This window comes from Sturnira hondurensis, unplaced genomic scaffold (assembly GCF_014824575.4).
Source record: "Sturnira hondurensis isolate 20B ecotype Veracruz unplaced genomic scaffold, ASM1482457v3 Scaffold0006413, whole genome shotgun sequence".
In the NCBI taxonomy this organism is placed as follows: Eukaryota; Metazoa; Chordata; class Mammalia; order Chiroptera; family Phyllostomidae; genus Sturnira; species Sturnira hondurensis.
This window is the reverse complement of record NW_028079044.1, coordinates 48,575,474-48,602,137: the sequence shown is the minus strand read 5'-3', so window position 1 is coordinate 48,602,137 and position 26,664 is coordinate 48,575,474. Positions and strand designations below refer to the sequence as shown.

Genomic DNA, 26,664 nt, shown 5'->3' with positions numbered 1-26,664 from the left:
TCATGACTTTTTTCCTAATCTGCCTCCTTCCATTTTTAATTAAAAATCTCAAAAGTGCGGCATGTTTATTTCAGGGTAAAGAACACACTTTCTCCAGCGTTCGAGGAGTCAGTCCTGGGAGACGGCAGGCGGTGGCAGCGCAGAGGGACACACGACCCAGCCTCCACCCTGGGGCGCTCAGAAGGAAGAGGGACAGGAAGCCAGCTCTCCAGGGTCTCCTGGAAGACCGAGGCCCCTTCCCCTGGCCTGCATCCCTGACTCTGGTCCCTGCTCTGCTGGGGCTCTAGTCTCCAGCCACTGCCACCAAGGTCTGCACTTGGGGAGTCTCTGCTCCCATGCTGAGAACCCTGAAAGGTAAGGGCTCAAATACCACCCACAGCGAGGACTCGTAGGAAAAGCTGAGTCCAACTGTCACCTCCGAGGTGGCCTTCTGCCTACGTAAGGGTGTGCTTCTGTCTGTGCTCAAGTCACTGCTCTGACCGCATTCCCAGAGTTTTGGTTATAAATGTATCTGTGAGCACAAATTCAAGGTCCATTTTGAATGCTAGATAAGTATTTAGATAAAAAGCATTACTGTTGGAGTTAAGATCAACCTTGGTTTGAGTTTTATCTCTAACTAGCCCCAAAAGTTACTTAAATTATAACCCTCTGCTTGTTTATTCATGCAATGTGGACAAGAATATCTACTTTGTAAGTTGGTGGTGAAGAACACGAAAACATATGCAACAACACCTGTGGAAAACCAGAGTAGGGTAGAATCAATAGTTCCTTCCTACCATCTGTCCTATAACTAAGTATACAGCCATTTTACTTAATATAAATTAGAAAGCAACACAAAGTGCTAATGCTGACATTTCATAGTAGTCTATAACTTTTCAAATTGTGCCCACTGCCCCCAGGCCCTCAATGAAGTAGGATTTGTGCTCAGTTCTACATTTAAGAAAAATGTTACATGGTTACACATACTTTCACCACTAAGATCAACTGACAGAATTGCCCTCGGGTACTGGTATGCTGTATTCTTCTCCGTGAACATGCTTCGCAGAGCCAGAGAACTCCCAGAAGACCGAGTGAGTGGAGAACAGCACCTTTCCAAAAATTCTAAGGAGCTGTCTTCATAGTCTGAGAAGTCTGAAATGTAAGACACATATAAAGAAATATTAATAAAGCGTCAGGTAATCAAGAGGAGCAACCATAAAAATAGTGGAAAAGGCAGTTTTAGGATTCATTAAATAAGCATGCCACCACTTTCTCTTGTCACCCTCGAACAGCCGGATAAGTCTGCATCTGAGCAACCGGGTTTGGCGAGAACACTGGGCAAACACAGCCCAGACAGCACACATGGGGCACAGACCACTGTGCCCTAACGGCCGCACTGGGTTCCTGCCGAGCAGCCGGGAGTGAGCGATGCCTGCATTAGCCCACAGTAGAGATGACTAGGGTTGCACTCGGAATTAAGACTGCTACTCAGCTGACCTTACAACAGGGAGACTGCCCTGGATTATCTGGGCAGGTCCAGTGCAATCACAGGGTCCTGAAGTTCAGGATGGGGCATAAGAGTCAGTGCTGGAGTGATTGGTGAAGTGAGGAGGACTTGAGTGGCCACCGAGCTGGCTCTGAAGATGGCAGGGGACACATCCAAGACATGCAGCAGCCTTGAGAAGCTGGACAAGGCAAAATGGGTTCCCCTCTAACGCCTCCAGAAAGATAAGCAGCCCGACTGACACCTTGGCTTTAGCCCCGTGAGACCCATTTTCGGCTGCTGACCGGGAGCACTTCAGGTAACACATCGTGTGGTTATGGATGGCTGATGTGTAGTAACCTGTGACAGTGGCCACTGTGTGGTGGTCATCACCGTAACGACTACAGGAGAGCCCGCACCGCACCCGTGTGCCCAGCTCGGCTCTGAGTGCTTTAAACATAGTAACTAAGTGCAGTAACTCTTTCAACCTCCACCCTCACAACCAACCAAGAAGGGAGCTACAACCGATGGAGGTACCTTACAAATGAAAGACCGGAGAAGGAGAGGCTAAATACACTGTCCCAAATACACAGCTATCAATAGCAAAGACAACATTCAAACTCAGACAGCCCGACTACGGAAGCCTTATTCTTAACCAAAAAAAGTGATTGGTGGATTTCAACATTTAGAGCGCACAGACAGCGGAGGGCTTGTCCGAGTGGACTCCTGGGCTCCACCCCTCCCCCCGCAGGTCAGGAGTGGGGGAGTTCTCCAAGGATGCCGATGCTGTCAAACCGCAGGGCAACCTTTGGGGGGCCCACGCCGGTCCGCTTCCCTGGGCCTCACAGTGACCCTCAGACCACCCCACAGTGCAGTTTGTTCAGGCGCAGACTCTGAGAGGGCACTCACGCTGGCCAGGTACTGAGCTAAGTACTTCACCACGATCACCTTACCGAGTGTCAGCAATAAACCTACGAAGGAGAAACTAAGTAGAAACTGTCACTACCACTTCAGAAGTAAGAGAACTGAGCTTGGCGGAGTTCAAGGAACCTGTCCAAAGTCACCCAACTATTAAATGCTGCAACAGGATCTGAACTCACACAGCTCACTTTCAACGCTGCCTTGGTTAGTTCTGCACACCCCATTTTTTCTAGACTTTAACGTTCAACATTCCTCTGTCCCTTCTGTTCTTATATTTAGATTTGCCTCTTAAAAATAACATGTAAGTGAATTTTTAAAAAACTATTATAATGTATCTCATATAGTTATCATTGCTGATCTCTTCAGATTGTTTTCAAATATTATTTTGTAATTTGTATTTTTCTACTTTTCTGTTTTTCTCTTATTGTCTTCTTTTGGATTTTTTAAATTTCATCCCCCCCCCCTTGGAAATTATACCCTATGTCTCTATTCTTTTAGTGTTCATGTTAGAAATTCTAAAATGCAGATTTAATTTATTTAACAATAAATTTCTTTTGCTCTTCCAAAACAATGAAAACACTGCTATCTCAATTTGTAAGCTATTACTACGATGGCTACACAGTTCTGGTCTCTACTTTTTGTTTTGGTCTTCCCCACACAGGACATGCGTGCATCACTGATGTTTAGAGGCATCCACAGACGCATATTCTTTGCTCATTGTTTCTCCTGGCTTCTCGACCTTCCTCTGTCCTCATGCTCCTCGTGCCTTCCAAGTGCATGTGCAGAGTACCCTTCAGAGACCCGCCCTCCAACGGGCCATCACTGCATTTTCCCAAGTTTTCCTGAAAGCTGACTCAAGGCCCTACAAAAGCCTAGGTACGAACAACCCCTCCAGCCCGCTGATGCCGACGGGGGCTCGGGCAGAGCATCTGGGCCGCCACGAGGGTGGGAAAGAGCGTCTCCGGTTGTCGTCGCAAAGGCTCGTTTACAGACGGCCCGGCCTAGGGACCTAGTAAAACAAGGTCCGCATTGTCGCAACGGAGCGAGACAAAGGAAAGCTACAGGAACCCCCCAGGGACCCCCCCTCCAACGTGGGGTCTCGTCCTACCTCCAGGTAGGGTTAAAGACGAGAGGAAAGTTGAAAAAACCTTACAATTTTTAATAAACAGGAATCACCATTTTAACATACTTACCATACTGCTTAGATTTCTTTTTCTTCTTCTTCTTCTTCTTCTGTTTTGGTTTGTAGTGATCTTTGTCTTTCTTCTCTTTTCTTTCTTTATCCTTTTCTTTTCTCTTACCTAAGTGACAAAAACAAGCCAGTCAGCCGTGTGACTGACCCTGAGCCTCTCCTCTGTGGTCAGCCTAAAAGCAGCATTTAAGTTCTAATCAGCTACTCCAGTCGCCTGCCCAGAGCGGGTGGGTTCAATTAAACTGTTCCTGTCATGGGTCTGGGACTCTGGCTTAGCTTATTGGGCTATAAGAGGGATCTTCATTAGCAGTGCTGAGAAATCCCAACTCCTGACACCTTAAAGTTAACACAGACAGTAGTTAAAATCTTTAAATGCGTAATGTAACTCAGCTTCCTGATATGGTAAGAAATAAGCTCCACAATTTAAGACCTGTCTGAGGAGACTCAGCATTTCCACATTGAACTTAATAAAAATATATGAGAAGATTTTTAAAAATCTTAATCTTTTTTCTTTGGAAAAATAAAAGAGATCAAACCAACACATAAATTCATTCAGTCTTTCAATACTTTCCCAGTGTGTACAAGAATGAAGACTAAAAACACAAAGAAAAAGCTTGCTCCAGTTAGCTGATCTGGAGAATAATTAAGACTATCACCCATTATTACAAAATGTTTAGGCATCATAGCACAGAAACTAGGAAAAAATAGCAGAAAACTTAGTAACTTTTTTATACGGTAGGTTAAAGAAGATAGTCTGAAAAAAACCCTTTTCATTTGTCATCCATTCTCAAAGTCTCAACAATAGTAAATGGCAGCTTATTTTTAAACAGCCACAATTTTAAAGAGGTTTAAAGACCCACAGCTCTCAGAAAAAGCCTGAAACTCCACAACAAAAAATGCAAACGACATTGCATCCCAGGAACCAGGGATCTGAAGGACAGTGAGGCCACCACCGCCCCTCCAGGGGAGCCACCAGGTAAAAAGTAAGGGGCAGACCAAGTCCTCCCACCATCAAGCCATCTACCATCTGTGCTTAAAGATTACTTTCTGTTCATACCAAATGCTGTTGAGCTTTTTTCTTCCAATTTCACTTTTTTTTCTGTTTTCGATATTCCTGCAGGTTTAGGGGAAAATATGTAAGTTTAGTCAGAAGGGGTTAAGGCAGGCACCGTGTTTTGCATTACGATCGATCACGAAACTCTACGAAAGACCTTCTCCCAAGGTCTCCTTTATTTTACTGCTGGACTAGTAACAAAGACATGCGACTTCAGACTTCAAACACCGGTAAGTGGAGGGTGATTTCTGTCCCTCAGACTGCCGGCCAGAGCAAGCTCTACCCTCTTAGCTGCGCAGCCCTGAAAGATTCAGGAAAACTCTGAGCGCGGCTCCCTTATCTGCCATCCAGGAACGAGCTACCTGCCGTGTTGTTGCTGGAACTCTGTGTCCAACTCTGAACACTTACGTGCGTTTCCCATTTCTCTTTGTGATGGGGCAGTAATTTGAGACAACAGCATTTCTAGAATGAATACGGGCCTACACATAAAAGGAAACATTACGCCTCGTGCTCTCGGCAGCCAGTGAGGGTCTCCTGGGCGCCACAGCTGCGGCCAACCCTGAGATGCCGACCTGCATCTGGGCGCAGGTCCAAGCAACGCCCCTGCTTCTGTGACAGCCCTGACACCAAGCTGTTCCGGCCGTGCACAGGAAGTACTAAACCTCCCCTACAGTACACTGGCCTGCGACTGCCTGTCAAAAACTGAAGTGACATTTAACCTCTGTTGCCTGAAACAGACGTGCACCTTTGAACGCCACCGTGAATGTGGTGTTACATGATAATGAGCGCCAAACTGGAAATATTTGACACATTTCTGGTGCTTATCTAAATGTAAAATACAAAGGCTTATTTACACATGAAAATATTCAACCTTAATGACATTTGGACATTAGTATCTAATTGTCCAAAGTACATTTTTAAACCCAGAGTGCACCTCAGTAACCATGTAGCTGACAGACACATTCAACAAAGCTTCTCGACTCGCACTCAGCTGGTCCCAATGCTAGAATCTTACTTGTGCCTGCGATTAGTTTAAGAAAAAATACTATAACACATTTAAAATATAACTTCAGTCCACTAAATTACACTTTAATATCACCACTTACAAGTTCTTCAATTTTTAGGTCATTTCGACATAGTACCAAAAAACTAACATTTTATGATCTATAAATATTTTATATAATTTAACTTAAATACAATAAAAATATTAAAATGCCGTTCACCTTGAATTAAGTTATTAACTTCTAATAAGTTTTACATTAAGAATACTGATAATCTCTAACAAAAAAGGACATCAAAGAGAAATACAAGTAAATCTGTGCATCAGGACTGTTGAATAAATATCACTTCCTTTTACTAGTGTTTACTGACTACTACTAAGTGTACGATGAACATTCTACAATTCTGATGCAATTTTCATAAAGAAGGCACTTAACAGTGCAAGCCAAAAGAACTGGGCTTTCTTTTACTTTCTTTTAAGCTTTTATTCATTTATTTTTACAAAGGGGAAAGGGAGGGAGAAAGAGAGGGAGAGAAACAGTGTGTACCTGCCTGGAACCCAGCATGTGCCCTGACTGGGAATCGAACCTGCCACCCTCTGGTTCACAGGCCAGCACTCAGTTCACTGAGCCACACCAGCCAGGGCTAGAATGGGCTTTCTTAACCCCCAGTGATATATTCAGAAGCTGATCGCAGTGATTAGTGCCAGGTAGGCCTCTAACTCCCTGAAGCTCTGCCTCGCCAGGGAGAAAAGTGGAGCAAGGTGGGGAGCAAGACGGGGAGCAAGGTGGTGATGGCCTGGGGCGATTCTGATGAGGAGAGCAGCCACAGACCAGCGCCCCCAGGAACTGCAGCATGTGGACTTCCTCCGGTGCTTAGAAGACCAACACAGTGGTCACAGACCACTGCATGAATGCAGGTCAGCACCGCAGAATACACACAGGCATTCCCAGGGTGCTCTCACCTCTGGACCCGGTTGGTCCAAACCTTTTTATTTCTTGATAAAATTTCAGAAGTAAAATTGGGGGACTGAGTGACAAAGGGTTGTCAGCATTGTACACAAATAAGGACCTTAAAAGAAATTTTCATATACACAACAATGGCAGGACTTTATAGCCCAAATACCAAAACAAAAGAGACCCATTCAACATAAACTTACTGGTTTGAGAGGTTCACTACATTGTCCTCATTTCACCACGTGGCGGGAACTGAGGAACCAAAGTGCTAACTACTTTATAGAAGAGTGATTTTTTTAACAAAATTGTATCAACAAAACATTTTCTTCAACAAAATATTACACAACATCCAATACCGCCCCCACCAAATGAACAGACTGAAAAAGCAGGAGCTACTCGGTTCAGAGTGAGAGCGGCGGACCTCCGGGCCACGCCTGCACGCACTCGACGTGAAGCCCAGTGACAGCAGTGTCTCAGCCCCCCTCCTGTGTGCCACAGTGGGACGCTTCCTGGTCAAAATGAGGCCACCCCTGAGACTCCATGGAAACCCCAGGCTCTGTACACGGCAAACATTTGGTGTGGGGGTGGATTACAGAGCCCCGGATCCAAGTTTTATTTTGTCTGGTTCAATTCCGGGGAGGGGGGGGGAGAAACTGAGAAAGGCTTCAACACAAAAAGTGTTTAGAAAGCAGTGCAAAGTGCAGGTGCGACGTCAGACCGAAAGCTGTCCATCCGGAGCGCTAGCCCGGGGCACCCCAGCAGTTCACAGGTCAGGGCCCCTGGGGTTCCCGGCTCGCCCTTCACACTCCAGCTTCCCTCTTTTAAACTCCTCCAAGAGCTTCCAGCAATTCGGTGTTTGGTATGCATGCACTCAGTAGAAAAGTAAGACGAGGTAACAGTCCCATGTAATAAGAGGATTCCATGTCAACACGAATAGTAACAGAACTGAGACTGTCTCCTGACCTAAAACTGGTTGGCTCTGTTAGATAAAGTACTGATAGTAAAGTGAACATGAAGTCAACGGTTTTTATGAGGATACCAATGACATAACGGTAATGCAGGCAGCAATGACATTCTTCACCTTGGTCAGTCATAACGTGGTATGCAGTGCAAGGTATTATCTCTACTGGAAAAACAACTAAAAGCAAATCTTACCCTCTTAGGAGGTGTATGTAATCGGGTAATTTGCATAACCTCATCAATCCTTTACCATGACAGCTAAACTCAGCAGTGGGCACACACCCCTCACATTATTCAAAAATAGTAATAATAATCCAACTCTGTTAAACTATTGCACAAGTAGTTTAACAGAGTTGGATTCTTATTACTAACATCCTCCTAGTTATAAAACATAAGAGTTTCAATTTCACAAACATAACCCGCAAAATATCTTTGACACAAGTTCTAGTAAATAATAACTAATGTTTTGTACAAAAGTTTTAAAATTCAACAGTAACAAAATTCACTTTTATCATGAAGGTGGAAAACCAAGCTACCACGCAAGTGAACATATTCAGAAAAACAGCAGGGGCAGAAACAGAACCCCCGAGGCTTTGACTCCAGACAGAAGCAAAGGGAAGTCCAACAAAGCCTGCAGACCAGCTTAGGGACGATAGACAAAAATGAGGGCAAGGGCAGTGGTGGGCCGAAAACGGAGACAAATGTACTTGAACAACAATAAAAAACGTAGGGAAAAAACTTGGAGAGGATCTCACAGGGTTGTGAGTTTAAGAAACCGATCTAGGCAGAATGCCTAGAGAGCAGAGGTCATTCAGCTCAGTGAAAAGCAAAGTCACACAGGGACGCCCACTGCACCAGTGACTAGGCAGACTCTGCAGACCGGAGGAGTGGACACTGTATGACAGGTTGGGCTTAGACAGAACTTCCCCCTTGTTTGGACCGTGAAGGTCTTGAATTTGGTGAGGAGGCAGGGGTGGGAAGACTGTCAGGGAGACTGGAGAGAGAGGATTACTAAGTGTTTACAGTATTACAGTGTTTCTGCTAAGATATTTAAAAGTCAAGACAGTTTAAGAATGAGTAAAATTATGCTGATTCAGGGTGGTGGTGGGCTTATTCTCCTCCATCTCTGTGGCCCTGAGTGCCACTATCAGGGCTACGTTCTACCCCGTTGCACTTGAAGGGCCAGAAAGTGGTAAGGAAAAGGAGGAGGGAGAGAAGACAGTGGGAAAGGAAAGGTGACAGTAATCACTGGGGACACGCTTCGGAGCCTGCTCAGGAGAGCGACAAGGCCTGGGGTCACACACGCCGGTGGCAGGCACCCCAACTGTCTGCACGGCAGGCCGAGCAGATAGCCTCCCTTTCCGGCTGCAGTGTCCTCTCTGGCTTGGAAGCCCCATGAGGACAGACTCAGCCTTATTCACTGTAATGTCCCTAGGGCCTCACAGAGCACCTTGCAATACATATTTCCTAAAAAAACAAAAACCCACCAGACGACACCGAGAGGAAATCATGCTGATCACTGGGGTTTCAACGCAAGTCACACAGGTTCACAAGGTTGTCAATCAAAAGGAATCCAATCAGAATATGACCTGAATTCTATTACTTCCATCAAAAAATACAAATGGAAAGGAGTAACAGAAATGAATTACAGTTCCTCCCACCCTGCACTCCAACACTGTGACTGTGTTCAACCCTCTAAAAAAGGAGCTCCCAATTAATTAACGCTTAAAACCACAAATTTCCTTGATTTCAACAATTAAACTGCCAGCCATCGTCATGCGTACAGGACTGTGACTCTACAAATTCATATGAGAAACTTACGTTCTCTACCTTTCACTTTTCTAGAAAATTGACTTACTGCTGTGACTTTCTCAAATGGTTACTTTAATACTTGCAGAGCATTATCATGCCTTTACTCTACCTCGTACATTTTAATAACCATTAGAGAAATAAGAACCACATTCCAATGGTAATTAGCCATTACTTCTGTAAACATGCAAGACTCTGGAAAAAACACTAGGTTAATACTCCGATTAGAAGCAGAACCATCTAAACCAGGTATGTCCGCGCACGGTGGCTACTTTGACATTTTAGGATGTAGAAGCTGGCTAACATCACCCTTCAGTTATGACACAGCCACCGATACGGGTATTTCAGTCTTGTCACTAGTGTTTACACGTGTAAAGAAAATAAAGATGTTTCCAAATGCACATCTAAAAATAATCTCCCCAGTGGACACAATGCACTGTAACTTTAACACCTTTCTCATAGACTCAGTACAGCAACAAATTCCAGATTGGGAAAGAACACCAGGAGACCTTCACCAGGAAAATATCTCCAAGGGACATCGTGGTACTTCCAAAATCTTGTGGGAAAAGGGGAAAACAAAATTAAGTAACCTAGCATAGGAGGGGCTTAGAAAAAGAGTCAAAAGACAGTGGATCAAATTTAGAAAATGACAAGTAATGCTTCAAACCCTATAAATCGATAGACATGGGTACCGATTTTTAAAAAATAAAATATGGCAACACTACCAATTATTATTAATAATATGGAATTGTAGAAAACTATATATTTAAGATTAATTTTTTACTCTGAAAAAAGAAGTAAGAATGTGAAGACAGTAATTTAAAAAGTGTATGTTTATTTTCATATATACCACCACCAGAAAAAAGCGAGTTCTATTTTATGCTTCATCCAAGGAGTTGATAAAGTGATTTCAGGGAAGATGCTATTAAAAGCAATTATCCTCAATATTCTTGGTTGCAAATCTTACTTTTTCTCAATTTTAATCTAGACTTCCTCCATCCATCTAATATTGTTAATTTCCTGGAAAAACATTTGAAATTTGTGTTTGCCTTCTTTTTATTATATGTACTCTTTAGTTGAGGTTAAAATTCAATAAAATTTCTAAATTAAACAATGTAACCTTGTGAAGGAAATATAAATTAATATTCTATTAGAATATTCTATTGAAATATCAACTTGCTAAAACACCCTGAATGGTTTCAGATTACAATATCATAAAATCATCCCCAAAATGTGCTGAGCATGGCTGATTTTACATAAGACTCCCAAAATAACACTCTAACAAATTACACTTAAATTTGAGAGATTCTTTCCTAAATTTGAGGGATTATATTGATGATGCAGGTATACAGTTAAATTTAAGGTGTTTCTTAAGCATTAAATTCTATTAAAATCCTTAAACCTAATTGCTGACCCCATTATTTTCTGGATTCAGAACCAAACACTTTCGTGAATATACCTAGCTTTAATTCCTACGTCGTAAGAACAGGATGTGACAAACACGGAGGGAGGGGACTTCCGGTCGTGATGGCGGATAGGAGAAGTGCTCCGCTAACCTCTCCGCAATACCACAGCAAAATTACAACGGAGCTACAGAGCGACCACCTTCGCGGGTTACCCTGTAGCTGCACAGAAGTCCTATGATGAGGCCCGAAAGCAGCAGCCACGCGGAGACGGTAAGAGGGGCGCAAACACGGAAGGTGCTGCTTCCAGGCCCGCACCGCGTTGAGAACGAGGGCGGATGTCGGGCCTGCGGAAGCTCCCACTGAGAGGCCAGGGTTTCAGGGCCCACACCAGGCTCCCCCGGGCCCCCCGCCACGCTCCCTCGGGCCCAACGCCACGCTCCCCCGGGGCCCACACCACGGTCCCCTGGGACCCACACCACGCTCCCCCGGGGCCCACACCAGGCTCCCCCGGGGCCCACGCCACGCTCCCCCGGGCTGGGAAGTCCCCACCTGACCCGGCTGGAAGAATCAGCGGGGATTCCATCCAGGGTGAGGCCGGGGCTGCCGGAGTCCCGGCTGTTGCTCTCAGAGGGCCCACACTAGACTTACCGGCTGAAAACACGCACCCAGTGTGGGTTCCAGTGCCGGAGAGCGGCCAGGAAAGTGGCCAGGGCACACGGGTAAGGAGGGAACTTTCTGGCTTCAAGGCGTGGCGGGATGGGCAGCTTTCTCCGCCATTTTGTTCTTTTGCCGAGCCCTCCCCCCAAATTCAGCCGTCAGGCACGGGGAGCCAAATCTGGGTCTCCATGGAACCCACCGCACCCCACCCAACTCGTGCAGAGGCGGGAGCCCCTCTCAGGGCTGACACAAACCAGCAGCGGCTCCGGCCCATGCTGTTTACGGACTCCCGTAAACCTCTCGAAGGCCCACAGACCCCGGACAGACAGCAGCAGCCTCAGCGTGCCCTGTCCTCCTTGCTAACCGGCCCAAGCTGGACCCCAGTAGCCGCTGGCCTCGGTCCACAGCCCGGCCTCTCCCAGGCACCTCCAGGCCCGAGCAGGCAGCTACTGACCCGAGGTCGCTTGGTAGCCCCCACCAGGCAGCTGGGCTGAACTCGGGCAACAGCTGACCGGAGCCCACACCTGAAACCTACCCAAGGACCTACACAGCCAGTTTCCGGCTTCAGAACACCACCCATTTAGTGCCACAGAGGACGCGCCCAGAGTCCTGCTAACGTGAAGCTGCGTCATGGACTCGGCCGCCAGCGCCCCCACAACACGCACCAGCTCAGCTGCAGTCACGGGTGGTCCTCACAGTCGGCCTGAGGGTCCAGCCCATTCACCGACGTGCTATAGCAATCAAGGCTCAGTACAACAGGAGGGTACACGAGACCCACACCAGGAGCACCCAGCGCAGGTAACCAGGGAGTCTGGTCCCAAAGAGGCCCATACAAAATACGTCACGATTAGCCCTGGCTGGTGTAGCTCAGTGGATTGAGCACCGGCCTGTGAACCACAGGATCGGGGCTCGATTCCCAGTCGGGGCACATGCCTGGGTTGCAGGCCAGTTCTCAGCAGGGGACGCATGAGAGACAACCATACATTGATGTTTCTGTCCCTCTCTCCTTCCCTTCCCCTGTAAAGATAAATAAATAAAATCTAAAAAAAAAACCCCAAACCCATAATTAAAATGCTAAAGGTTAAAGACAAAGGCACAAGAGAAAAGCAGTTCTGTAGAAGGGAGTTCTCCTGAGACTGTCCAATTCAACAAAAACTTCACAGGTAGAAGGGATTGGCAATAAAATATTCAAAGTGATGAAAAGCAAGGACCTACAACTAAAATTACTCTACTCAGCAAAGCTGTATTTTAGAACTTAAGGGAAAAAATGTTTCCCAGACAAGAAAAAGCTAATGAAATTCATTACCACAAAACCAGTATTATATAGGGTTTATTTAAGAAGAAAAAATTTAAAATACTAAGTTGAAAAAAACTACAAACCTATTACTTGAAATGTAAATGGACGAAATCAAAAGACACTGATTGGGTGGCTGAATGGATAAGAAATCCAGACCCAGTGTCCACTGATAAATGACTATATAACGAAGATATGGTGTGCACATAAAAAATAAAGTCCTACTACATGCTACAACATGAATCAGCTTAACAGTAAAATAAATCAGAGAAAGACAAATACCATGTGATTTCACTTATATGTGGAAATCTGAAAAAGAAACAGTGAAGGGATTGAGAAGTAAGATTGGTAGTTACAAAACAGTCATGCTATGTGGAGTACCTCGCAGGAAACATGGTCCAACACGGCGGTAACCGTGCATGGCGCCAAGTGAGCACTGGGCTTGTCGGGGGTCACTTCATCAGTAACTGTAAATGTCTAACAGTATTCTGTACACCTGAAACTAATATAATATTGAATGTCAACTGTTACTAAATTTTTTTTTTTAACTTAAAAAACTAGAGAAAGGAAGAATCACATTAAGGTGAAAAGAGATATGTCCAGGGCACGTGACAGCAAATGATGGCACAACAGAGCTATACACACAGAAACCCTATCTCCCACAGATGTTCCATAAACGTATTTTGGAAGAGCTAGTAGATATTAAAATAATGTAGTTATACATCAGAATGTTTGCAGCCTATAAATGCAAGCCGAGCTACTGGTAAAATCGAGCTTGTTTACCTGATGCTGTTGGCGCGGCCCTCCCATCAGCTACTGCTTTGGAGGAAGGGTTTGCAAGCGGCTGCGTATCTTCCTTTTCTGCCCTGGGACACTCATTACGGGAAGAGGGAGCTGGGGCTAGCGGTGCTGTAACTTCCAAACCACGACTTAAGTCAAGAGGGAGACAGGGCCTCAGCTTCTCAAGTGACAAATGTGCAACATCAGGCACTACACAAAATAAAGAATGTAATGTGACATTAACATAGATAAACCAGCGCAGTTAATATCCATGTGGGTTTAAATGTCGTATAAGCTAAACAGTGCCTGGCACAAAGCAGTCAATAACTACTTATAGAACAAATGAGGGCTTTTAAGTCCACAAGATGTAAGATGGAAAAAGCTGAAATTTCTTAATATTTTAATAGTCTTTGTCTCTTAGCATTTTCTTTATCCTCTCTTACGTTTGGTCCATAGGAAATCAATATACATTACCCTCGGGTACTGAAGACTCGTGCTGCTTGTGAGGACTGATGGAGAACGCTTTCCCATCAGTGGCTGCACGGGGAGGAGGGGCCTTTTCTACAGAACCATCAGGCACAGGCAGGGTGGCTAAGCGCTGAGATCGTCTTCTCCGCTCACTATGCTTGAAAGGTCTAGGGGGGTTCACAGGCTGTGGAGGACCTAGAAAAAGATCTTCAATGTTCACGAAGCAGACACATTCTGGGATCATCTTATAATATTTAAGAAGATAAATGGGAAAAATTATTTAAATACTACCCTCTGAATTTGTAAGGTATCCACAAGGAATGGCATGTTCCAAAAGTAATTAAAGGCAAAAACTGCGCCCTCATTCACAAAAAGTTAATCAAAACTTCTAAAACCAAAGCCTCCTAGAATCGAAGGAAAATCTCAGGGAACATTACTCTCAGGTAGTTTCCCCATGTGATACTAGTTACTTCTCTAACTGCAGACTGCTGTGTTAGTTGCCATTTTTCCTTTGGGAAAACAGTCTCTGCATAGCCAAAGATTAAAATACATACAAATATAGTTCCTTTTGCCACATCACAAATACAGAAATTCTAAGGGGACAAAAAGGCAGGGGCACAGATGACAGAAATCTGTGACATGCATTGCAGACTTAGTGCTTTACTTGCCGAAGTAACACAGGTGTAAATAGTTTTATCCCACCCTCGTTCCCCAAAATGGACTTTTAGAAGCACATGTTTTGGGCCTGATTCATTAAAAAAAATTGAACACAACTTTAAGCACCTCTATGGGCAAGTGATCAGGATTTTAGAAGAGAATGACACTGTTCTTGGTGAATCATTTAAGCATATTCTAGGTATGTAACACAAAGTTTGAAAATCCCTGTTTTGTTTTGTTCTTTAATTCATTGGTTTTCTTCTTGCTGCGCGGCATGTGTTTGATTATTTAGAACGGGCAGGATTACATAAGGCCAATATAGTCATATTAACTTAGAAGGAGAGTATTTAGAGTAATTTTATAAAAATCAAAATTCAAAAACATGGTGATAATTTTAAATAATAAAAGAATAAAACTGCTCCAACACTGTGGTTATAATAACAAAATACAAAACAATTTCAAAATAAAATAATGTCATGTGACATTGTCGTGACTCCTGACGTCACTTCATGATAAATGCCACAAGGAAACGTTTGAGTTTTTCTGTTCCCAGAAAACCAAAACAAGAAAGTATCAAAACCTAGTCAAAAATTGGTAAATATGGCTTAATAGAAAATACGGCAACTGAATGGGAGAGGAGATTAATACATTTGAATGAAAAAAGGCTTCTCGATGCCCACAGTTCAGTTTTGTGGAAGGTGTCCCGCAGGCAGATTTGTGAGGAGGTGTGTGATATGTATTCCTGATCAGGGCACTGATTCGTGCTGTGTAAGTGGCCAAAGAAAAGTGTCTTTTACCAGGTGACAGGTTCACTTTCTGTCGTTTTTCTCTAACTGAAGAGCCTGAACTAGTGTGAGGAAGAGAGCCGGTCAAAATCTTGCCATGTGTATCTAAACCCATGCGGAAAGGCTGTTTTTAAAAAGGCTGAATTAACTCTTGAACAGCTAGGGGTACTGCAACTGTAAAATCTTTAAACACCTATCAAGGAATCATTCTTCTTCTTTCACTAATTAATAAGCTTAACTGAAGTCTGCATTCTAAATCCCAGAATATGAATGAGTCAAAGGAACTGCAGAGAGGAGTAAGAGAGTGGAAAAGTAAGTACCTCTCTCCAGAACAGTCTTAGGACTTGAGGGAAAATATCCATTACAGGATATATATATATATAATATATATATTATATATAATTATTTTTTTTTGTAATGAATCAGGCCTCTTACTGTGCTTGGATTATTAGTTGAGGAGAACCAAACTGCAGTGGAACTTGCGGTATTCAATAAGGTTTCTCAACCAGCAGGTCTCTGCACAGTTCATCGGTCAGAAAGGTATATGATTTCTGCCCCTGGAATAGTTGGCAAGCCTTCCCTATCATAGCCACTTAAGTTTGAATTCTTAAAAAGCAACTTCATAAAAATACAATATAACTACAATCAAACTGTTTTTCAAAAATGTATCTTATAGGATAAGTAACTATTTTTTAAAAATCTGTGCTCACTAGTTTTATTTATCACTGAAGAAGAAAGCTGAGACACAAGCGTCAAATCCTCGACTTGTATTAATTCTGGGGGAAGTGGTGATTTAGGGGGCTTTATACACCCGGAAGAATCTCCAGATTCATGTTTGCATTTCTTGCTGCGAGCCTTCCCTGAAGACAAAGTTGAGGATAACAGTGCAGGTTTCTGAGTGTTGGCAGAACTGCTAATGTCAGCTTCATTTTTTTTCTGACTTTGAGGTTTAGGTGAAATCGCCTGAATAAATAATAAAAAATTGATATTTTTATTTTGGTTTCTTCATTTTTGTTCTTGTATTCTATTTTGACTGTTAAGCAACTTTAGTATCCAAAAACATTGTTAAGCAACATATAACATTTCTATTACAAATGAAAAACCAAAAAGAACCCCACAAATTATTAACTCAAAGTTGAAGAGGCTGTCTTTAAAGGGATGCTGCCAACTATGTCCCAGTTTGGCTTTTACAAATGTATTATTCATAACATCCTCGGAATATAAAATGTTATCTTAACAGTTTTTTTAGTATTAAATTGAAGTACATCTCTTTTGAAGCCATAATTACCAGTGACAATAATAATTAGGTAAATAAACAGCATTTTCGTGTTTTTGAGCATTAAGGAAATACATTTAAACCTTTGACTTCAGATGTTTTCTTATAAGATAACCTCCTTTATCAAGCTGAATGCAGACGTCTAAGTAGACAGTTCCCCTTTAAAGAAAGATCTTAACAGGAAAACAATGATCAAATTAATGAAACATTATCTTTAACTCATTTTAGTGCTGAAAGCTCGAGTTTCAGAAGCATAATGCATCATGAAATCAAGCCACCAGCAGTTCAGAGTTAAAAGACTAGGAAAACAATACAAAACAAGCAACAACAACAAAAAAAAAAACCAAGGAGAAAAACCAAGTGTAAGTTAAAAACATTGGATTTAAAAACAAAATACGTCGCATTCTTAGATGAGAATTTTTACCTTCTTCTTGCCAACTGATACTTTAAAAAAAAATTAGAACTTTGTCAGTTCTTTATTTGGCAATAAAATTTCCTACATGTGCAAAAATGTATGTGAACGTGTCCAAAGACACCAGAAAATAGCCGCACTGGATGGATTTGTAATCTGTGGTGTTGGAATGCCTACACTGTGTTTTTTCTGATACAAGAATATAAGACGCACTTTCTTGTTTCCTATCTACACTAGACAGGCCTCTGTGAAGAATCACAGCGCTAGCACGCTGCACCTTTCGACTCCCAAGGCTTTTGTGAGGGATGACAATTGGGCCTGCCACCTGCAGCCCTCTAGTACAGGAAGGATCATTGCTGGGGACCAAGCAGCGTCTTCTCCTACTAACGTACAGGGCATGCAAATTTGGATTGAAAAGACCAACAGTGTCTATTTGGTATTAACAGCAGGGTAGCTCTGAATGCACCACAGCTGGCATGTTGGACGTACCACGTAAAAGGGCCAGTGTCAAGTGTCCCATTTATTTGTCATCATTTCTGTCCCTGAATTTACTCATCACACACACATGTGTTCAAGTGCAGACTAATAATTTGAAAAGTACTCCATAAATGGAAAGGGCTCCTACGCTTATCATAAAAGGTGTTGCCAGAAAAGTAATTAGAGCCATTACTTGTAAAGAAACAATTTTATTGTTCATCTTCACATATGTGAGAGACATCACTACAGCATCCATTACTCTCGAGTTACAAAGTTATAAAACAAGATTGTAAAACTTAAGTTAATATCTTGATAAGGTGCTTAACTTCTAAACAAGGACAAATTAACATTTTTAAAAACTTACTGAATTATTCATCTAATGCAGGTTTTATCCAAAAGTAAACATAACATAACAATTCCCTAATACAATTAAGTAACTTATAATTAATAATCTGAGAATCAGGGTTCAAGACCACAGAGTCTGAATGTTTTTAATGTAAATAAAATAAATCCATTATCAGCACAGTAAATTTTGGCTGTAGGCCTGTTAGAAGTCTATGTCATGAGTGACATTATTTTACTCATTAGGACAACAGAGGTTAGTGACAATCAACACCTTTCCTTTGAGTCTACTGTTGATACCAATTAAGATGTTAAGAGTTTTATAACTCGGCTTTTGAACTCTGAAGCAGAGCAAACAGCATAAAAATTAAGAATCTGGTTTCAAACCATTTTCACATGGAAATCAACCTGAATGACAAAAAATGAGGAACAGCATTATGTTCCTTAAAAATCTTGAAACAATTTACATTTTCATTAATGATTATTGGTCTCTTTGTTACAAAACTGGCAAGGACTCTCAGAAATTTTTTAAGTTATGAAAACTGAAACAGCCGAGTTACTCAATTTTTCTTTCTTTTCTTTCTAAACCCAGTTTCAAATTCACGTCTGGTCCTCTCTCTGAAACTGGCGCTACCCTCTACGCTAACCTTCACGTCTGACACATGGTTTCCACACTCACCTCGGCAGGACTGTGCATGACGAAAGATTGACATTGTAATGAATTTTCCAGAAACATTTTATTACCCATGTCCCTGATTTATTGCATTCTGAGAATACCATAACAGTGGTGAAAATACAAAATAATGTTATATCTGGGATGTTGAATATAGTAATACACAGTAAAAAAAGTCACTTAAAATTTGGTTGATATGCTGACAATAATGGCAGAGACTTAACCGTTTGATGACCACAGAAAATCAGAAGGTATGATTTGCTGACATAGGAATCAATTTAAAAGACCATTGATTTAATACAACATAATGGAGGCACCAAAGCAATGTACTGTTATCAATCAGGCCTAAAATAACCCTGAAAAACTCAATACAATATCAATTAAATTTGGAGGATTTTTTAAATGCATATAGGTAAGAGCAAAAGATAATCATTTAGATTCTTCTTTATTAGGCTACTAATAAAGAAAATTAAAATAATACAAAAAGCATATATTAAAACTACATTAAGGCTCAGATTTTAAAACAGAAGAACCGAGGAAATCCAGTTATGGCTATTACTGTGTTCTAGTCTTACAGTGCCCAAGAAGTTAAGCCCTTAGAGAATGTAAAAGCATGCAGAGTTCATTATGGTACAGGTACTGTGGACATCTGAAGGCAGCCAAGGCAAAACCTAGCAACTGGAACCTTCACTTTAAAATTCCTCTATTAGGTGGTTTAAAGACAGACCCTTAATAGTTTTTTAAATTTTTTGTAGTTATTAAAATATACATCCTAGCAAAAAATGTATGGCTCATTGATCAATTCATAAAACACATAGTCTACCAACACCAACTGTTACAATATAAAAGAAACTTCTTACAAAAGAAGCTTTATTAAGATGTCAAAAACCCTGTTTTAACTCACAAATGAAAAGTATCTGTGTGAGGGTCTTTTGTCAGCTAGTTAAAGGCGATCCCGCTGGAAGCTTGTACCCTGGGAGGCCTGTCTCCAGGCCTCCCAACGTGGGGGACACAGGCTTTACTGCCAGTCTATTGAAAACAAACACGAACAAAGTCTGTAGTTCGTATGCCTTCGAGAAGGCAGACTTAAAAATACGTCATCAATTACTTAGCTTTCTATCCCATATCTGACCAAAGGGCAATTTCAGTTACGTGGGTATTATAGCTCCGTGATCATTCCAGTTGGGAACCCTGGAAAGAATCAAACGCTACCGTTCCATACCTGCTCCAGCATTGGAGCCGTTTCACTGTAGTCTTCCTTTTTTTCAGCACCGTCCACCCCAACGGCTTTGGATGCCAACAAACCTTGAGAAAAATTGTACAGAAATTGCTTATTAGAAAAAATGTTGACTTTCATCTAATGAACTTCACAAAAATCTTAGCAGCTGAACTCTCCCATACTTTTTAATATATAGAAGTAAACATTCTCAAAAGTTTACTTGTCAAAAATACAAACACCCTTAATAATGACTCAAAGAAACGAAATTTGAAAAATGCAATTTGAAAGCTATGTAATTAGTTTTAAATATTACTACTAAAGATACTCTTAAAACACTACATACACACACATTTAATTTGTAAAAATTGAAAATTCTATGGCTTAACATCTGAAACCTGATAGTACTTAGATTGTTAGTATTCTGAATTATGGGCTTTGTCTGTTCAACTGAAATAAAATATAAAATTAAGATATGAGAAATCATCCCAAATATCTAGAATGTAAAATTCTTTTGTTACTGTTCTATTGTTAGCTACAAAAAACCTTCCCATTCTTATTTCGCCTGGACCTTTCAACCTAAGCTTGACGGATGGATCTCTGTGCTCAGCTGTAGTTCATCATCTTACAAAGGTGCTGAAAACACCCGTAGGCCTGTTCTTTGTTTATGTGAAAAAAGTATGGCTACTTCCTACAGTGTCTGAAAACTTAATATTAGAGCCTCCACAAATGATGAAATCATCTGGGAGTTTCAGTTTCCTCCAAAGTATACCACTAATTCCCAGTTTTAAAAGACAGAACGTTTTATCTGGAGTAAGTATAATTTACAAGACATTAAAACTCTGCTTTAATTTATGAATTAAAGGCACTTACTTGACAAGTACCTTCAATGAAGCCAAGTTTAAAAGGCTTGTATAATAACAAGTATTTGTTTTTGCTTATAGCCACTGGATAGACAGAAGGTCACCAAAAACCATTTTTGTGGCACTTCAGAGTTAGCCACATGAAACCTTTGCATCAAAGGATGCTCAACAGTCAAAAACACAATAGTAACTTACTACTGCGATTAAACCAGATGTTACAGAAACTGCCTACAGCATAAGTAATAGGAGGAAAAGAGCCCCCCCCCAAATGCCACATAACTTCAAGAGAGCCACAGGGCAGCCTCTCAACTTCTTAAGATCATTGTCTCAAAATGTTAAGCAATCTAAATAGGAATTCAAATACTAAAATTGTATTCTTAAAGTAATGCTTGCGGTCAAATGTTAAACTAAGCAAAAAGCACTTTTCCTTTATTAGAAAGTTGAGTCTCTACCACCCAGAACTGTAATTTAAAATAGAAAAGATGAAATGTAAAAAAAAATGTCAATACATCAACGATTGGTATTAAAACTGACATTTAATCCAATTTGAGGTAACAATCCAATACATAGTTGTTCGAGTCTCAAACAATATCAAGTGTAGATTTAAATGGGAAAAAAGTAATATATAAATCACTTAAAACTGCATTCGCTAGGTTTTTTTTCCCTCTAGCTAATGTTTTATTATTGTTGAGAATCAATACTACTAAAATAAAAAGGAAAGAATAGAGAATCAAGTTCTTTTGTAGGGAACTGAGAAGGATTCTACTTCTAAGGGCTAGTGAAATAGGAAGATGTTTGCTACTCAATCTATTGGATATATGTTACATTTTGTTTCCTTTCATGTACAGGATGGAGATACTTTTTAAAATCTCATCAGTAGATAGACTAGATCTCAAACTCCAAAATTAAAAATTAGGTACTATACATTAAAAAAATAATTTAGTCATACTTTATGAACTGAAGTTAAGATAGAAGTTCTTCAGTTAAGAACTGAAGTTAATACCAATTAATTTTTAGGCCCAATTAATTAAAAGCAATTCTATTCTCACTTAATGGTTTGTGCAGGAAAAATAAGCTTTATAATGTTCTTATAAAAAGCAATGGGACATTTAATAAGAACTGCCTAAAATTAGATTAAAAATACAACACTTGGATCTAGTGAATTCAAAGCCTCAACTGCGATCAGTGAAAAGCGTTCACGTTTACATGCATGACGCCTGACAGAGCTGAAAACATAAACAGTGAGGAGGTGGTGCGAAGTCTGTTCTCTTGACCTGCTGGGCATTCTGGGGAGAAAGGCAATATACTCCGAAAATGAGAATTAATTGGAGGAAAATAGATGCAAATGAAATTAACTTCAGTTATCTGCAAACATGTGTTATCAGCATCTCACTAACAGGTCTTCCTCCAGAATGTACCTACAGAGCATCTCAATGAAATGCATCCGTAAGATATTATTTAAATATCAAGTAGAAGCAGACTATCAAATATTCATGAATCCCACCCACCAAGTTACAATTTCTCAGTACTCCACACTTCAGCTGTAAAACCTACAGCTGGTCTCTCAGTGCCACTGAGAACGAGCAGCACCCAGACCAGAGCACCCTGGAGTGCATTCAGCAGAGGGAGGGAAGCGAGCAGAGTGCGCGCATTGCGTCCCGCTTTCCACCCGAGGGTTCCAAAACACAACATTCTTCCCAGGATTAGAATCAAATATTCTTGCTACTATTACCAATAACATATTACTGGCCAATTCAAACTTCTTGGTTTTTAAAAATTCCTTTTAAAATTCCTTAAGCTTCATGAACAAACCTAAGCTGGCTGATCTGGTAGAACTCCTAGAACTTTCAGAAACAAACCACACACCAACTGCTGATGTTTCTTTTACTTCCCTGACAATGTGTATTTTAAAGTTATTCCAGTTTGCTTGCAGTTTTCTTGCAACTTTGTCCAAAATATGGACAGACTCCTGATTCTCCCTGTAAAATGGTCTGTTCTGAATCATTAAGCGTAAAGTCTCTAACCACCCATACAGTACATTACATAATGAAAAATAAGGCTCTAGAAGAACATATATATATTGTGCTACTGAAACTTCAATGTCTACTCGTTTGGGAACAAAAAAAGCCATCCTATACCACTGTCTATAGGATGTCTATAGACATCCTATACCTCTGTCTATACCTATCTGTTCAGGTTTCAAATCTCTGTATGTGTATATGGGGAAGAACAAGAGTGAATAAATGCATGAATTCAATTTCCCCAATTTATCCAATGGCTGGTCTACTGAATCCCAGCTTGAACTATTTAAACAACCCTCAGAGTAGGCGGGGGTGCCGCTGCAGGCGCAGCCCTACACCTCTCCGCAGCAAAGGGTAAGTATGAGTGAGCCTGGTAAATTTAAAGTACACCATAATTCCATAGCAAAAATTGCTATTTCTGTATTCTCATCTGTGTTCATGGACTACAAACAAAATTTACTGTACAGAAGCAAGCTTGAGTTTTACTCATCAAAGACAGTCTCATGTCTTTTGTCCTCTTGCATATAATTGTAACATGAAACCAGAACTACATGCAAAGAGATGAACTAATAAAAGGATTATCGTAATTTAAGTCTTCTGAGTAAAGAAAGGGAAGAAATTACGCCAGTTCCACATTCTAAAATCTTATGCTCGTCTCCCGCTGCCAGACTACCGTGTCTTCATCTGGATTCCCAAAGGGAAGTGAAGACAAAGTCCCCCATGGAAGATGGGTGTTACTATGCAACCAGCATTAGCATTTCCTTGAGGCACACGGTAAAATCGTTCCTCCCCACTCTCCACTGTCTTTTCAAGGCCATGAAGAAATAATGCATTGCTGTGCAATGAGCTGTTGTTCTTTTTTCACTTCTTGAAATGTTGAGCTTGAACTTCTCAGTAAGACATATGTCTGTGTGTGCTGACTGAAATTAACAGCAGGTTATCTAGATTGTAGGAAACCGGGGTGCTGGCAAGCCGGCAGCCATGTCAGGTCGGTGCCCCTTCCGTCTTCCATGATCTGGACTCCTCCAGTAGTGCTGCTTCAACCTTGGCATCCCAGGGACTGGGAGAAGCAGTCCGCTTCCGCCACACTGCGCAGCACTAGGGTCCGTCCCTCCACTGCAAAACGGAAGTCTCAAGTGGCCATCATAACAATTCCCTGGACAAATTTTGGCTTTCTCCAAAGCTAATAGTTTCTAAGGAAAAGCTGGAATGAACGAGTTTACTTTTAAGTATTTCCTGCCCTGAGACCAAATATATCCTTTATCAGAGAAAGGCACAAAAATTATATTAACAAATGGAAAGACTAAGAAGTCTCACCTGTTGAAACCAATATAAACCAGTTAAATACTACAACAACATGGTGGTTCTGAAGAACCCTCAGCCCCAGAGTCATCCGTCAGGCGCCTTCCACTCTTCAGAAAATGAACAGAACTTTCATTTACATTTATTCTTGAATCTGACAAGGAAACCAAGCCTCTTCAAATTACTTAAAAGAATGCCAACAAAGGTTTGTATAGTTTTATTAAGCCAAAGGCACCGAAAACCATTCTGTCCTTAGAATAAGAACATATGACTGAATAATTAAAGTGTTGTAACTGCCCTTTTAACATTGCTCACAAAAACTATGTATGTTCACAGTTACTTTTAAAGACTAGAATCCTTCTGCTGAATAGGCATAGGAAGTAATGGGCTTCCATTCTAGTACTTAAATCCCTTCTATGAACACTAACCAGGATAGGGTTTTTGATATTTTTCATCATTCTAGCACCGTACTTCTTAAAGTGCAACAAAGCACAGAGAAATAAGACCAGATTCTAGAGATCAACCTGAAGGTAAGACTAGAAATTTTAAAAATGTATACAAGTACTTTTACACTGGGAATTAACAGCTTCACTGTTCATCTTTCCAACCATCCTTAACAAAACCAATCAAGAATAATACGAATATACAGTATTTAGAACCCCGGACATTATGTCACTGAAGGTTGACAAAAGCAGAGGACTCGGTTGGTACGGACACTCTTCCCACCACCATGTGAATGAAGACTACGGAACTTTGTAACTGTGATCCCACCAATCCTCACAACACCCCTGTGAGGTAGGTAAAAGAGGTGTGATACCTTACACATCGCACAACGAAAAATGCTGAGTTTCGAAAGATGTCGATCTTGAAGAACATAAAGGAACTGTCTTTCTAATTAACCACTTATACAACCCAAAAGATACTTGGCTTTATTAAAGACAAAGTACTCTAAAACCAAACCCTCCATTCCCCCCAAAAGAATCATTGTAGTTTACCAGTAATCTTGTTAAGTCGAGCTCTCTTTGCCTGAAATGAGTTGCCTTGATTATTTTTCCTCTTGTTTGATAATGTGCTCTCTGGCTGTGGAAAGACCATCTTTGGAACGTTCTCTACATGAAGTCCTACTTTTAACAGAACACATATATGAGAGTTTGTATAGACTCCAAAGTTAAAACACACGATTTCTTTAAAATAGTAAAACAGTAAAACCGCTTAATCTAGTGTTTGACATGGAACTTTAAGAAAACACAAACCCCTCCAGACTGATACACTCTGGAAGAAATAAAAACTACTGAGCAGCTGTTCTTCAGGAATGACAGCAAGAAGAGAATGACTCACTGCATTTTCCATATTATATATTATATATTGAAATACATGCAGAAGCATTTAAAAAGTTTTAGAAAACGTAAAAGAAGACCCAAAAACCTACTAGCAATGAGTTACAGATCAAAATCTCTCTCATTTCTATTAAAAAATATTGACAGCATCCATTATCAAGTACCCATATTAGACCATTCATCTTCAGATCTGTAAAATGCTAAAGGTTAACCATCATTTATACTAGGGGAAAAGCCTAATGATTTAACGCTATGTTCAAACTACAGGTAGCCAAGGGTTTCGACTTGTTCATTATTCACTGTGAATTCACCACTGCCATAGGAATGAACGTAAGAGCATTTTGTACCAAAGGCATCACTAGAGGTGGGCAGGTCTTCCTTCTTCTCAACTTCTGGTGTGCTTATAGAAGCTGAAGTTTCTTCCTTCTTTGAAGGTACTTTAAACCACTTCCGCTCATCTTTCTCTTTATCTTTATTGCTGTTAGCACTGGTTCGAGGTTTGCTCCCTGTTTTATTCTTGGCTGCAGCTGCAGCAGCTGCTTTGACTAAAGCTATCCAATCCTCCAAAGGAAAAACACAAAACATGTGAGACATTAAAAATTAATCAAAATTGAATTACACTAATGAGTAAAAGCATGAATCACATTTTTCAAAGCTACTTTCACATGCACACATTTAAAAATCTAACTGTCTTTACAAGGTAGATCATCAACGTGGTAGATCACCAAATTTAACAATCTGATGAATTAGTTGGATTTATAACCTTATGTAAAAGAGAAAAATATTCAGTAACAAATAAATGTTCCTTCGGTATATTTTCGCAGGAATAACAAGAAACCTATGACACATATGGAATACTACATGACATTCTACCTTAGTACTTTTGGGTTTACATGCCAAATTGCAGGTTTCTTCTGTAATACAAAAGACCATAAAACAAACGAAAAATGTTTATGTTGCAAGAAAAGAAATGTATTTCATTGAGTAAATTACTCTTCCATGTTTGGAAGAATGTACCACTCAAAGAACGGTCTATTTCATAGAAATCAAGGTGTGATTTTATTAATTTTTAAAGCTTTTAAAGCTCAGATACCAATTTATTATAACTGCTTTATATTCCTAATAGAGTAAAAAAAGAGCGACTTGACCACAGTAGGGTCCCACCATCAGGGTCCAGATTCATGTCCTTCCCCCTACAGCTTCCTGGGGCCTGTGGCAGTTGCTATTCCCCTGTGATGCAAATACTTATTTTACTGTACTACATTTGGGGGGGGGGGTTGCTGAATAATTATTACTCTTTCATTTTTAACTAAAAATGCTTATAATAAAAATATGGGAAGATGTA

At 40.9% G+C, this 26,664-nt stretch overlaps 1 protein-coding gene across 4 annotated transcripts in view; it reads right to left on the bottom strand.

Annotated features, from left to right (window-relative positions):
* The window catches only part of PHF20L1 (PHD finger protein 20 like 1), a 66,247-nt gene that overhangs the window by 11,540 nt on the left and 28,043 nt on the right, over window positions 1-26,664 (bottom strand). For 2 of the 4 annotated variants that reach the window (XM_037048577.1, XM_037048578.1), the window contains exons 7-15: window positions 25,667-25,880; window positions 24,978-25,106; window positions 19,803-19,885; window positions 16,111-16,363; window positions 13,965-14,153; window positions 13,494-13,700; window positions 4,633-4,689; window positions 3,577-3,684; window positions 967-1,131 (exon numbers count right to left, since the gene is read on the bottom strand). In XM_037048577.1, coding sequence (XP_036904472.1) covers window positions 967-1,131; window positions 3,577-3,684; window positions 4,633-4,689; window positions 13,494-13,700; window positions 13,965-14,153; window positions 16,111-16,363; window positions 19,803-19,885; window positions 24,978-25,106; window positions 25,667-25,880 — 1,405 coding nt within the window. The remainder of the gene's footprint in view (window positions 1-966; window positions 1,132-3,576; window positions 3,685-4,632; window positions 4,690-13,493; window positions 13,701-13,964; window positions 14,154-16,110; window positions 16,364-19,802; window positions 19,886-24,977; window positions 25,107-25,666; window positions 25,881-26,664) is intronic. The other 2 variants (XM_037048579.1, XM_037048580.1) reach the window with 1 other exon arrangement.